Below are 14448 nucleotides of genomic sequence, written 5' to 3'. Positions count from 1 at the left end.
TCCCGATTCTGAGGTTTTAAAACTAAAGTAGAAAATGGGAAGACAATTCATTAAGACGAGGCAGTTACATTTATAGATATACGATTTTATTTTCTCACAGAAGTTAGCAGTGCCAGTGGAGTTTGGTGTGTCACGTTACCCTCCACTTAATTTATATACTAGTATTGGCTTAGCTCAACTTGCAATTAATTACTGCACGCACGCTCATAAAGATTCAATAAAAGTAAGAAAAAGAAATCGGAATTAAACGAAACTTAGGTAACTATAGTAGTAGATATGGTAAAGGTTTTGTGACTAATTTGTAGGAATTTGTTATTCAATTAAAAAAAAATACTAATATTAAGTTGTGAAGGTTAGAATATAAGTATGAGGTAAAATTTCATATCGAATAAAAGTTTAAAAAGTTGAGTACCATATAAGCGAACAAAAGATCTGAGTCTTAAGGTTTTAAATTAAAGTGTGTTGTCAAGTTTTCTTATGTGATTGTTCACGATTCATTGGTGTAAATCTTTCGGTGTGACATAGTATGTGTTTGGTCCTAAGTTTTGTTCTTCTAGATTCACGCCAGATTCAACACTATTGTGAGTAATTTTCACTTTTTTTCTTTTTTTTCAATTGGATGTGAAAAACAATCCATATGCAGGTTAACGATGTTGAACCAAACATATGCTAATAGTGTTGACTCCAATCAACACTAATAATTTCTGCTTACTCCAGTGGTTGTGTTGAGGTATCTGGTTGGATGGATTAGGCCTTCAAGTCTAATCTAGAACAATTAACCCCTAGCTTGACATACTCTTGAATTTAGTGTGTATAAGTTTCTACTTTGATATCGAGGTGTTAGCTTAATTGAAGGTGAATGGACATCTCGTCCAAAAGCATCATGTATAAGTTGTAATGTGCTAGTTAACATGGCACTTGTCGTTTCATGATTGGATGTCATTCCTCAAATCTCATAGAATCAGTCATTGTGTTGTGCATCTATCATAACAATTTAAATCTTTGGCTAATCTACCATTTTAACTTCTAGTTCTGAGATTAAAAAATAACTCAATTTTATCATATAATAAAATTGTTTATAAATAACTTCTCATTCATCTTTCTCCTTTTCTCTCTACAACCTCGCGGAGCACCATGCCTCCTTTGCCAGTCGCGCCACCAGCGTGGCATAACTTAAGCACGAACCCCCCCTCTTGGAATGTGATTTTTGTATTTCGGTGGTACAACAAAGTTCAAAGGTAGAATTAACGTGGTCTTCAAAAGTTTTAATGGGTTCCATTATTTCTATTCTTTTGATTTGTGATGCTTCCGGTTGGTGGTCATTTTGTGGCCTTCATAAGTTAGAGGAGTTTTTATTATGGCTGTGTGGTTGTCTTGGGCGATAACTATTGATGTTGGTTCACAAACTCCCTTTAACGGTGCATCACATTTCCTTCTCTACTACTGCTGCAATGTAATTTTGATGGGTATGAACATTCGGTAGATGTTGATATTGCTGCAAATACTGTCATAGTTAGTCTTTGGTGGTTTTGAAGTGCAGGTTGTGTCTTCCCTTATGTTTGTTTTGTTTCCCTTGTATCAGTGCACACGTTCTTCTTGTTACTGCGCTGAATCTGACTTTTTTTTTTGTGATTCTTGTTATTTGGGATTATTTTTTTTAATTTGTGGCGGTTAATAAGTTGCGTTTTGATTTTTACATTTTTTATTTATTTTTTTGGCAATTTGTATCATTTTTTAACCCCAAAAATATCAGAAAAATACCACATAATATCAGAATCATCCAAAACCTAGTTCCAAGTTAAAAAGTAGTAAATTATAATTTTATCCGAACAAAAGGCAGATAAATTTTTTTAAGGGACTATAACCCAACTTTGATAATTTTAGCGAAAAATATATTTTTCCCAATTTAAAATAGTGGAGGACCATTAATTACTTTTTTTACATACCCAAGAGCTCAATTGACTTTTCTGGGCTACAAGGAGCCCAGCCCATTAACACATTCTCTTCGTTTTTAGTTGTTTCTCGATTGATTAAATTCAAGCTGCGCGCCTCACAAACCAGAAAATAAATAAATAAAAAACTGGGCACGGTAGAGTATGAACGACAATTTGTCATTGTGTCCCGTAAGGAATAATACATAAAAAATTATAAAACCGAAAAGTAATACAACAACAGAAAAAGCCCCCGGCGAGGATCGAACTCGCGACCTTTCGCTTACGAAGCGAACGCACTACCACTATGCTACGGAGGCATTTTGATAAAAACTTATTAACTATTTATAAAGAACTAGTAAATTATAGATTCTATACAAAAATTATATTAAACAAAGTGAAATGACCTCACTCAATAAATGCTCATTATTAGAGTTTATCATATAAATTTTGGACAAAAAATGTATAAAATAAAACTAGGCCTAATAAATTTTTATTTTAATATTTATCTAATAAAACATAAACAAAACACACATCGATTTATTTCTATATTTTATAATATGTACTCTTTTTTATTTGATTTAAATTACTTTAACGCAATTACATATTCATAACTTAAATTTAAAATTTCTGATTAAGCTGAAACAATATCATGTTAATTGATTCAAACACTTGATAGTATAGTACATACTTTCTAATCTCTCTAGCACATATTTTTATTTTCTATAATTAATTTTATCTTTCCATTAACTGTTAAAAAAAAAACTCCAAAAAATTTATACACCATTAGTTCTTTTGAGTTCCTTCTAGCTAGTGCTTTTCTGGTGAAGTTGAATCTATACTCATACTTATGTATGCCTTCAGGTGAAGATGACAAGTGCAATCAGGAACAGTATTCTCATTTGCATGATTTGGAATTTGATTTACCAATGCTTTTCAACAAGAATGCATTATGTACAAGATTTTATTGTAAAAATAAAAAAGAGACAGAGATTAGACCCTTTTGTTATTCTAGAATATAAATTCTTTCAAAAGGCACACACATTTGTTTCTGCAATTTCATTCTGGTGTGCAACTTCTAATATCTTCATGGCAAGGAAGTTGGTGGCCTTACAGAAGCCAAACTCAAAGATGGAACACGTGTCCAAAACGAACTTTTGAGAGTACTTATGGTGTAAAATCCATGGCAAGTTACTTGCTTCACAACTTAGCAAAAATAGTCAAAGCTCTTAATCTGCAAACTTTTATGGCTTGATACAAAAATGTGTGTCAATGAACAAAATGATGGATTAAGGATTCGCGAAAAAATGGAACAAACAGAATGAACCACATTCCAAATAACTACCTGTGCTTACTGAACTTCACTCGCAAACTAGCCATTTCATCAATCACAAACTCATCAATTAAATCCTTAAATATCAGTCTCTCAACATCCAACACAACCCCAGGTAATTCACCAGGGAAACCTGTCCAGTTTTCTGAGTGACACATCACATCTTCCCTTAGCATACTTTTCAGTCCATCCCCTTCATCTTCTAAACTGCAATCTGGCTTCACATACTGAAGTTTTTGTACCTCAAAGCAAAGTTCTTTAAGAAGTTTTTGTGCACTGACGAATTTTGTTGCGAGTCCATTAGGCTTCAAGCATGGCTCAACAAACGAGCCTAGTTTTTCACCAAGAATCTCATTCACAGCATCAAAGATGAGTTTCCTGTGCCACTTCTCTGTATTTAGCCTCATGTAAGCAACTTTTCCAAAGCTGCTTTCATCTTTCGAAAGCAAACTACTTAACTTGGTCTGCTCCAACACAAGGAATAACTCAGGGTTAATGGGATGACCTGATGAGTGATGTTGAAATGTCAGCAACTCAGAACTCAAAGCTCTCAGTAATAGACCTGAAGCTAATAGTATTTCAGCAATGTATCTGTGGTCTGGATTCGTATTTTCACAAAGGGAAGCTATGTAGTCGATTCTAGTTTCATCATGACTCGAGTTTAGCTGCCTAAGCTTTTGAATAAGGCAATCTACGCTTTGGAATTTCTTGCGGTTGATCGTGTTGTTAACGAAGAAGCCATCTGCAGGGTTCCAATGATCTGTATTGTCATTTGCTTTATACTCTTGACCATTATCAGCTACAGAAATAGAGCTTATAGGTAAATAGTGTACAGAAATGAATAAAACTTGCACATTATATATTAGATTGTTACATCATTTAAATGTGAAAAATACAAATTAAAATTTCTTTCTTTAGTGAATACTTGTGGCTAATTTTTCAGAAAATACATATTATGCCTATGGCACCTTAAATTGATGCTCATCACAATTGCCTTTGAGTTATTTCAAAAATAAAGTTGTAATCAATCTCTTACACAAGGTACCATTTCAAATAGAAAAGGACCAAGAGTTCTTTTAGACATAAAGTTGTGATCAATCTTGGGATGGACTGACTGTCTACACCAAGAATTTGTCTTATTTTATTGGACTCAATATGAAATATAGTCATCAGGCATAACCTGTCTTGGTTTTTTTATCGTTATTTAGAAAACAGAAATATTACCTTTAGGAGCATTGGATTTACTCTTTACTGGGGATGGCATATCATATTTGTACACTGAGACATCATCAACTGAATCAAGACTTGGATGATCTGAGGCATCTGTTGCAGGTTCTGCAATTGACTCATCCTCATCCCACCTCAGAGTTGATTTCTGCAAAATTAAATAAAATATTTATATCAACTGATAATTGGAAAATGTTACTACTAAAAAAAATTAATTTTCTCAGACAGTTTTAATCAGAAAGCTTGAATGAAAAGAGATCATCATAGTTCTAACCTTATGCGTTGATCCTGAAACCAAATGCTCGTTAGCCTTCATAGAACGGAATTGGCTATCAATAGTATCATCAGATTGTAAACTGCTGGTGACTTCAATATCCATCTTTGAGTCAACAGTGATACTGTCTGATTGCAAAGATATTTCATCCCACTGACTACTTAGACTTCTCAATTCATTGCTAGTCTCACTAAGTCGGTCATCACTATACCATGAATTAGCAACTTTAGGTCTTAGTTTTCGACTGGGAGAACCTGATTCTGTTGTCTGCTTGCAGGACTGCCTTCTGGGATTATTTGAATCTGATGGTGGGGTAGGCAGGCGAGATTGCTTCTCCGACTCTAAATTCTTCTGTTGCATTCTCGGGCTAACAGATCCTGAATTCTTCACCGAACTTGGGCTATTTTCTTTTGGAAGTTGTTTAGACCTTGGTTGGGATTGTGCTGATTTTATAGTCTTGATACTGTTTGCTTTCTTTTCATTAAAACTGGTAGAACCATCCCAGTGATTGTTTTTACGAGACTGATCCGTTGCTATTTGATTGGAAGCTGTCCCCTTCTTATCATGTGCATGTACACCACCACTCTGAAGTTTATGGGAATCAGAGATTTCACCAATTGGAAAGACTGAAGAAGCAGAAATTCCACTTTTCTCAATAAGTTTTCCTGGTTTCATGATCACAATTGGTGGTTCTATAGCCTTTACAGAGTCAGTTCCCCTGGCTGTTTGTTGCTTCACTGACATAGAATTCTGAATAAGGCTCGGATTTAGTTCATAGTCTCTTTTATTTCCAACATTTGAAGCTTGTTCTTCTTTTCTGGTCTCTAACAGCCCCTTTACTTGCATTGCTTCCAGTATCCGTTTGAGAGCTCTGAGATCCCTTCCAGATTGTTTAAATTCAAGGTCCTTCAATCTCTTCTCAATCTCACTATAAACTGAGAGAAATGAATCTGGTGATCTTTCTGTGGCTTTTATGGCCCGGGAAGTTAGTTTCTCAGAGGTTTGGTTTCCATCCTGCTGCTTCCATGGTGCTAGTTCAATGGGAAACCTTGAACTTAAGGTTGGTTTCACAGCCAAATCAGGATTCTTCCATCGTGGGGAAGTTGTGTCTTTCAATGAGATTTTAGGAGAATTATAAACTCTAAGTGGCTTGATGAGTCCATTTTTCAAAAACTGATCATTACCTTGAGTTGAGCCAGTTTCACTCAAACTTGACTTAGTATCACTGGCCTTATAGGATTCTGGCAAAGCTTCCAAGCCCATTAATTTTGCTACAACACTAGGTGGCCGGTTCTGGGATGCTGACCGTTGTTGTTGACTAGAAACGTTGTCAACTGAGGTGGAGGCACCACCTGTATTGAAATTTCTTGAGAAGTTACTGGGTTTTGAATCAGAGCCACGTGCGTGCCAAGAACCTTCCCCACTGTCCAGTGAATGTCTAGGAAGCTCTTTTAGCTTTGATGGGCATTTGAAGGTATCATGTGATTCAAAAGTTGTACCACTTGTTTCTCTTCCATCATAAGAAAACCGAGGAGCATCCTTTGAGATGGAATGCCAATGTCCATCTTTTACTTCATATGATAATCTTGGAAGTTCTTTAGCTTCAACATAATGCCGAGGTGCTTCTCTAAGTTTAGCAAGGACTCGCAGGGACTCCCTTAGATCAACAGGAGTTTGTTTTCCATTGATGAATTGGGAGGACAGCTGAAAATGTCTTGGGGAATTCCTTTCTTTGGATAGTCCTATGGCCTCCCTATACATAGAGTCCTTCACCACATCCCTCGGATCAAGGGGCTGACATCCTAAATGGGGAGGGGGACTTGTTTGGTTCATAACTGGCTCCCTCATAGGACTTTTAGGAAAACCATTCTGGTCAAAGGGAGCGTCTGCTTGAGCTTTATAGTCCAAAGAGGACATTGATGATGAACAAGAAGAAGAGAATGAGGTTCTTGATGATTCTGTTGAAATTCTTTGTTTTTCACTCACACCCCTTATATTCTGCAACAAACTCACCAAGTATCATAAGTTTAGACAAGACGGTAGTTTCATTACATTGCCCACACAAGGAAAAAAAAAACACAATTTAAGCCACTGAATTAGGAAGGAATAAACAGAATACAGCAAATCCTGAAACAATTTTGAGGAAGATAAGCAATTCTTAGCCTTTTTACATTTGACTCCTGTATATGGTACAAATTGACTCAACCCAAATTTTGGTCTGGTAACAGAACTTCCATTATCCAAGAAATTTTAAACTGTAAAACAGTATATAAAATGTTAAACGGGTAAAGGAAGGTTCTTACAGCTGCTGATTGTCGTTGGGGTATGCTATTAGAACCTCTTTCCATGTTGTCATGATTGAAGTGGGAATTACCTATAACGAAAGCAGAAATGTTAGATTTGAATACTCTAATGACATGGAAACATAAGGCCATAAGGCCAAGAACCAACACTAAGTGGTGCAAAGGTCATGAGCTAATCATTTCATGGAGACCTAATCTACTACTACATACAAAGTATTCAATGAACTTCAATGCTTGTTAAATGAGATTATCACAAGCATGTCATCTCCATGAATACACAGCAAACCAGCAGGCACTAAAATTTGAAAAATTACAAAACTCCTCCCACCTTCCAGTATTCTGAACATATGAAGAAGAAAATTGAAAAGGGGCCAACACAGACAAAAGGAGTTGAAACCTACGACTCTGACATGAGATTAGAATCCTTGTGATAAATCAACCATTAGGAAACAGGACTACTGATAAAAAATATATTTGGGATTGATGGTGGGAAAATAGAAACGATAAAAGAAAAAAAAAAGATGAAATTATGAAAGCCATTCTCACATAAACTAAATTACCTAAATTGAACATTACCTGGAGGAAGCCTCTTCTGGGTAACGTGGCGAGGAGGAATAATATGGTGACGATCAAAGAGTTGGGAAACCCCAGTCATGCATCCTATCTGCTTTTGCAAATCTGTGTTGTCATCTGCTAAAGAATGCAAGAGCTTTGCTGCCATATCTACCTCTTCTTCTCCAATTAAACTCAACTTCCCAACCACCACAATCAATTACAATTACTCCTCTTCATAAAAGCTTCTTCATTTGTACTCTCAAATCCACTAACACAAGACAACAATGCAAAGTGCAAGCACTTTCTGATAAGGTTGCAGATTCTATTAAGTAATAATTAATATAACATAGAATCCGGCATTTCAGACAGCTCACAAGGGTCCTTACATAGTCCTTACCATCCAAAAAAGTGAGAAAAAAAAAAAAAAAACAAATCCATTGTGCTTACAGATATAAAGGAACCTCCTTTCTCTTCCCTTACACTAAGAAGTTAAGTCCAGGACACGGTTCATAAGACAACTACGAGTCAATGGAGCAGGTTTCCACATTTATGTTATAGAGTTCCATATTCAGCATCCACAAAGAGGTTGGTTTTCCATCATCAGCTACACATAAACAATACTATTGCTAAATTACAGGGCCACAATAAATATTTGATGCAAGAAAATTTTAGTTGATTTCATCAAATAATATAGAATTGGTTCCTTACAAAATATGAAAGAGAACAAATTTTGCCGACTGAATTGCATTCCCAAAAATCTTGCAATTAGGAGTTATATTAGCATTAGGGTATTGGTTTTACCAACCAAAAAAGGCAAAAAAAAGAGCCAATTAATACTGCTTAATATATGCACACAAAATGCAGAGGAACAAAAACACACACACAACAGCTTAAATCACCAAAATGAAACAAGTTCCAATGAATTTCTGCAGATCCAAGAAGAATTGTATTAATGTTTTCTCAAGTCTCAACAAATGAAGAATCATGAAAATGGGCACCCAATCTGGTCAGAGCTGGGTCAGAAAGTCCATGTTTTTTGGTTATATATAATTTTATTTGTAAGAAAGACAAAACAAAAAATGGTAACTGAGAAATGTTAGTGGGTCAGTTCAGTGGTCCTCGAGACTCAGATATCAATCATGTCATTAGACTTTTTGTTTCTCTTCCCCGACAACCTAGGTTACGGTACTATTTGAGTAAAAATAAATTTTAAAGAGAATTTGAATTAAATATATTTTAAAAAGTTTTTAAAATATTAACATTTTATTTTTAAAAGATAAATAAAAATAAATTGCATATTCTTACTTCTCTTTACTTAAATTGCTTGATGTTCAATAATAATAAGAAATTAGTTTAAGAGAATAAATTAAAATTGTCTTATTTTAAATTTTACTCTAAAATGTTTTCTTAACAAATGTTGGATCACGCATGGCCTAAATAAATACTTTTCTACTTTTATATTATAAATACAAATATTATAAATTAGAGTACATAATGTAGAAAGTAAAACTTATACTCTTTTTACTTTCTTAATTAAGCATTTTAACATTCTTATATATTCAAATATATTTTTTTTTATTATTTTTAATGATATAAAAAAATATTTATAATGCATAAGCTAAATATAAGAATTAAATTATATGCTAAAAAAACTAATCTCACATCTTCAGTCTCATTTATCCATAGGCTAAAAAACTGTATCCACTCTGACCCCGTCCTGCCTCAATGCCTCTTCCTCTACAAAATTATTTGAGAATTGAGAGCTTTTAATTAAAGTTGTAAATAAATAGATAAAACTAGTAAGTTATAACGAACAATGACGATAAGCATTTTGTCAAATTTTTTTATAGAAAAATTGCCCAAACCATGGCATGAAATTTATTTATTAAATACTGCATTAATGGGTATCTCTATTTTATGATAATTGGTAATGTTATAAAATGAGAAGTGCCGCCGTACGTGTGTCGACTTTCTCTTACCTAAAAGGTCACATTCCATCTATTTAATTAAAAAAAAACAAATAATTATTTTATTTAAAAAAAATTGATGATTGAATACATTTTTTAATAGAATAAACTGTAAAGAGTTACAAGTCTATGATCACAATTATGGTTAATTACAGCAAATCAAGTAAATACAGTAGAAACTTAATATGACAACTTTTTGCATCTTTTAATAGTAAAATATTAACCACTCACAGATAGAAGTTCTTAGAAAGAAACCAACAGCTCCAAAAGTTTTCATTTCCTTAACCTAACACATGATTTTGCATATGTTGATCAAGTGAAATCAGTACTCGAGGTGGAAACATCATTGAAGTATGTGTTAGTTGCAAAAAGCTAAAAGAAAGGGACAAAAGAAATCCTAAAAAGAGAGTGCGATTTACTGTACGAACAGGACGATATATATATATATATATATATATATATATATATATATATATATATATATATATATATATATATATATATATATATATATAATTTATAATATATACATACCAAAATGATTTATAAAAGAAATCTATATCTATGATATTTTTTAGGAGTTTTGAGTAACAAATTTAATTATAACTAAAAAGATAACAAAGTGTCACATTACATTCTTAACATCGGAATGGAAATACAATAATTATATTAATTGTTATGATTAATTAATTGTAAATTAATTATCACTTTAATGTATAGATTAAAAATATAGATACAATTCTGATTAAAAATATGAAAGAGAAAATAAAATTAACCACTTTCCATTCTTGACAACTAATGATTAAATTTGTAATTAATGAATTTTAAATAATTAGTCTCATACTAAGACTAATATCAAATTATATTATAAATAACTGAACAATGTCATATTCTTTTTTTTATGGATGGGAAATAAAACGACAACAAAAATTAAATCCTGATATGTTTTATTCCCATTGCATCAGCTAACAGGAAGGTAGAAACAGCAGGAGGATAAGAGTGCCAAACTTTGAACATCAGAAACTCGGCCTTCCCTTCCTTTTTGTGCATAAAGTGGACAAGCTCTTGAGCAATCATATCATTATCAGTGGTGCCTCTATTAGGAATGAAACTACCTTGCAGAGGGCCAATGAAATCATCCAAAAACGACCTCATTCTCCTAACAAGAATCTTCAAGATGTGCTTTAGTAAGACATTACAAAGACTAATGGGTCTAAAGTCTCTCAAAGTTTTGGGATCATCCACCTTAGGAATAGGAACAATAAGAGTCTCGGTGAGGTAATCATGAATAACTCCAGAATGAAAAGCCTTAGCCACTAGCTCCCAAACGTCCTAGCTTGGAGATGATATGCCAATAGCTTCTAAAGAAAATCGGTTGAAAACCATCTGGACCAAGGGCATTATAAGGGTCAATAGAGAAGAGGGAATCTTTAACATCTTTCATAGACACTGGCTTCAAAAGCAAATCATATAACTCCTGTGTGATCATAGGAATGCAATCTAGATGGAGACTATGAGGGTCACAATGAGAATTTTGTTGGAAGAGTTGCTTGAAAAACCTATTAGCTTCTCTACTCAAGACCCGTCATTATCGCACATGACACCATCAATGTTCAAATGAGTTAATTAACTTTATTATGACGTCTGCGGATCACAGTTTGAGTATGGTAAAATTTAGTATTCTTGTTACCAAACTTTACCCATTTTTCTCTCGATTTCTGGAACCACAAAAGCTCTTCTTCCTCTAGAACCTTTGAAAATTGAGTCTGAAGATCCCTTTCTAATCGAATTAAATCACTAGAAGGAGAAAAATCAAGCTGGTGATGAACTCCCTTTATACGAGCCTCCAACTATTTCTTTTTCCTAAAAATATGGCCAAAAACATCCTTGTTAAAAATAATAGATTGCTCTATAATTTTCACCAATTTGAACACTGCATCTCCCCCTGAATTGTTCCAAGTACTTGTAACTAAAGACTCGTAATCAGGATGAGACATCTAGGCCGCTTGGAATTAAAAAAATTTGGATCTTTTAATTTGAAATTTGCTACAACTAATAAATAAAGGATTATGATCTGAACCGTGCTGAGAAAGGACCTCCACATTAGCTGTAGGAAAGGCACGTTGCCAATCTGCATCAACCACAACTCTATCCAGCTTCTTGCGTACATGACCAGCCAACTGAACATTTTTCCTGAAAGTATATAAGCCTCCTATGACATATAAGTCTAGCAAGTTTCAATTTGCCAACATATCAACAAGAAGGCACGCTCTAGAGGCATCAAATTGACCACCAAAAACTTCATGAGAGAACATGATCCCATTAAAGTCTCCAAAAACCAACCAAGGACCAACAATACTATTACGCAAATGAGCTAGATAGTCTCACATCATGCGACGATTTGCAGAAGGAGAGGCATAAAAAGAAGTACAAGACCAGACAATGTCATATTCTTTAATGTCTCGTGCAATAAAAATAAAGAGAAAACAGCAACAAAAGTATGTGAAAACAAAAATTACTAACCAGCAAAAGAAAATCAAAATAAATAAAATAAAAATAGATAACACCAATTTTTATTTATAAATTTACTAACCAACAATAAAATATTTATAAACTTACATTTTTTATAAATATATTCATAAATTATATTTACACGTGCATGGCATGGCATGAATCATACATTCTAGTATATAATATAGAGCAGAAAGTTTTTATGATTTATTTTACTAGCATTTACGTTCATTCTATTTTATATTATAGATATACCTTGGTGTAGTCTATTAATATTTTTACGGATTTGAGTTGTTTAATTAACAAGATTCTATTGCAATCATGCTATAGACCGACCTTTTTTGTTCTTGTATTTATGGGTTTTCCTAATTGATATAGCAAGGTAGAGAGAGCTAGTAACTAGGCTTATAAAATTATCAGACTTGGTCTAATGATGAAAAATTAAAATAATATACATGAAGTCTTAGGTTTTATACTATTTCAAATGGTAATGTTAGTCATTGGTGATAAAAGGAGGTAGGAAAGAGTATTTTTGTAAAGAAAGACTCCAATGCTAATATTTGTAATCAACGTGAGAGTTTTAGCATAATAAAAAAATGGTTAGTGACTCGCTTGAAAAGGGGCTGATTTGTTTTAATTATTACAGTTGTTGGTTGATTACGAAGCTAGTAGGATATCTATTTTGCCAGTGTCATGGGACGAATATGTAATCACCACGCTAATCTTTTAATCATATTTAATTTGAAGTTGAGGTGCAATACTATTCCAAAGATTTAATTTACAACTGTTCAGAAGGATTCGAATCTATGATGGATGTTACAGGCGACAATGACGACTCTGATGGGCGACAACAGAGGCTATTGGTGAGTAGTTACATACACTTGCACAGACACCCTAATGTCAAAGTCACAAAATGTAAAAGGTGAAAGATTAGATTAAGATGTGTACCTATAAGCATTTGATATAATAAAGTGCCAATTTGGAAATAGCTTTTGGAAACCAAGGAAGGGGAGTGTATTTTTCTGGTAAGAAAAAAAGAGAGGAGAAAAATAGAAACTCCACTTTCAAAAGGGTCTTTTTTTCATAAATAAGTTGTTCGTTCTTAATTGTGTAATCCCTGCTACCTCAATGTTGTTGTCTTAAGGTTGATGCTTGCATTTACACCCCTGTTGCAGTGAGACTTGCGCCGATTGAGAAATGGTAGTGTATTATAAAGGGTAATTTCGGGAGCGGAATCAAAAGGGAAGTGCCTTGGTAAAAAAGAGGAAGTGGAAATAGCAATAGCCCAAAATTATAGTCTGCCATTAATTGGTTTGACTCAGCCCAACTCAAAAATATGTTACCCGATGATGAGCTAACCTAAATTCACAGCTCCAATTTACATTCATTTCATGGTGTGTTTAGACACACCTTTGCGGACATATTTAACGTGACTTTTCACTTTTGGCTTGAGGTTGCTAGCTATTACTTTAACATCTTTTTTATCGATTTGATGGGATGCTATTTATCAATGTGTTTGGAGACACATATTTCATGTTATTTTTAGTCTTCGAACATGAATAGAGAGTATCGACCTACATTTCAAAATTAGTTATAAACATACACTACTTTTCCATCCCATTTCCAAACAATTTTCATTGACTTATCTGCGGTGTTAGTTGTTGATTCACTTAGCAATTGAAAGTGACGGTGATTATATAATGACAGAGAAAGATTCATGCTATATATCAATTGAACCCCACATCCATAAAGCGAAGGATTTTTCACATGTAGTGCACCAAACTCCATCAAGCAAGACCAACTAACCTATCCTACCTAATCTTCTCTATTCTCTACCCCATGTTCCAAGTAACATTTATTACTCCATCATCGTAACGTAAACCCTCTTTGATGGGCAATCACGCCTTACCTTTCTTGGAAGAGCATCCTCCACTAATAATAGCTAGTCATGTGAAATGTGTACGTACACTGGAGGAGGCACCTCAATCAGGGAAAGAATTATAACCAAAGGTGGGATCTGACCAACAGTATTTAATTAGTTTGTCCACAAGTACGTAAGCCATTGTGTGAGAACCTATTATAGCGTAACCATGAAAAACTAGGAACCATTCCAATCTAATACATGCACATTTCCTAATCCTGTTTGCTGTGAAAGAGAACAGAAAAGAAGTGAAATGAATTGTAAAATGAAGTGAGAGCTACATTTTTATACTATACTTTCATTTAATTTCATTTCACTCTACTAAAGGGACCCTAAGATGCATGTCTCTTACCTATTAATTAGTTTCTCGCATGTATCTTATTTTTTGGAGACAATTCAAGGCATGGACCTAACATCAGACGTAGG

The 14448-nt window shown here is 33.9% G+C and overlaps 1 protein-coding gene and 1 non-coding gene across 5 annotated transcripts; both read right to left on the bottom strand.

Moving 5' to 3' along the window:
* Positions 1-2179: 2179 nt before the first annotated feature.
* Positions 2180-2251, bottom strand: TRNAT-CGU (transfer RNA threonine (anticodon CGU)). The gene has a single exon. It is a non-coding gene; the product is annotated as a tRNA-Thr (tRNA).
* Positions 2252-3166: 915 nt separating this feature from the next.
* On the bottom strand, positions 3167-8792 carry LOC100775311 (protein LONGIFOLIA 1). 4 transcript variants are annotated; one of them, XM_006579432.4, is made up of 6 exons: positions 8332-8792; positions 7645-8227; positions 7069-7139; positions 4766-6763; positions 4489-4639; positions 3167-4063 (listed from the first exon to the last, which is right to left on the bottom strand). In XM_006579432.4, exons 2-6 carry the CDS (start codon positions 7787-7789, stop codon positions 3273-3275), a joined length of 3156 nt encoding a protein of 1051 aa, XP_006579495.1. In that variant the 5' UTR covers positions 7790-8227; positions 8332-8792; the 3' UTR covers positions 3167-3272. The 4 variants fall into 4 exon arrangements, with proteins under 4 accessions (XP_006579495.1, XP_014630899.1, XP_014630900.1 ...); XM_014775413.3 differs by having other exon boundaries at positions 7645-7891; positions 8071-8686; XM_014775414.3 differs by having other exon boundaries at positions 3167-4006; positions 7645-8687.
* Between the last annotated feature and the right edge of the window lie 5656 nt (positions 8793-14448).

The sequence above is a fragment of the Glycine max genome, chromosome 5, assembly GCF_000004515.6.
Source record: "Glycine max cultivar Williams 82 chromosome 5, Glycine_max_v4.0, whole genome shotgun sequence".
Classification (NCBI taxonomy): domain Eukaryota; kingdom Viridiplantae; phylum Streptophyta; class Magnoliopsida; order Fabales; family Fabaceae; genus Glycine; species Glycine max.
This window is presented reverse-complemented; position numbering and strand designations above follow the sequence as displayed.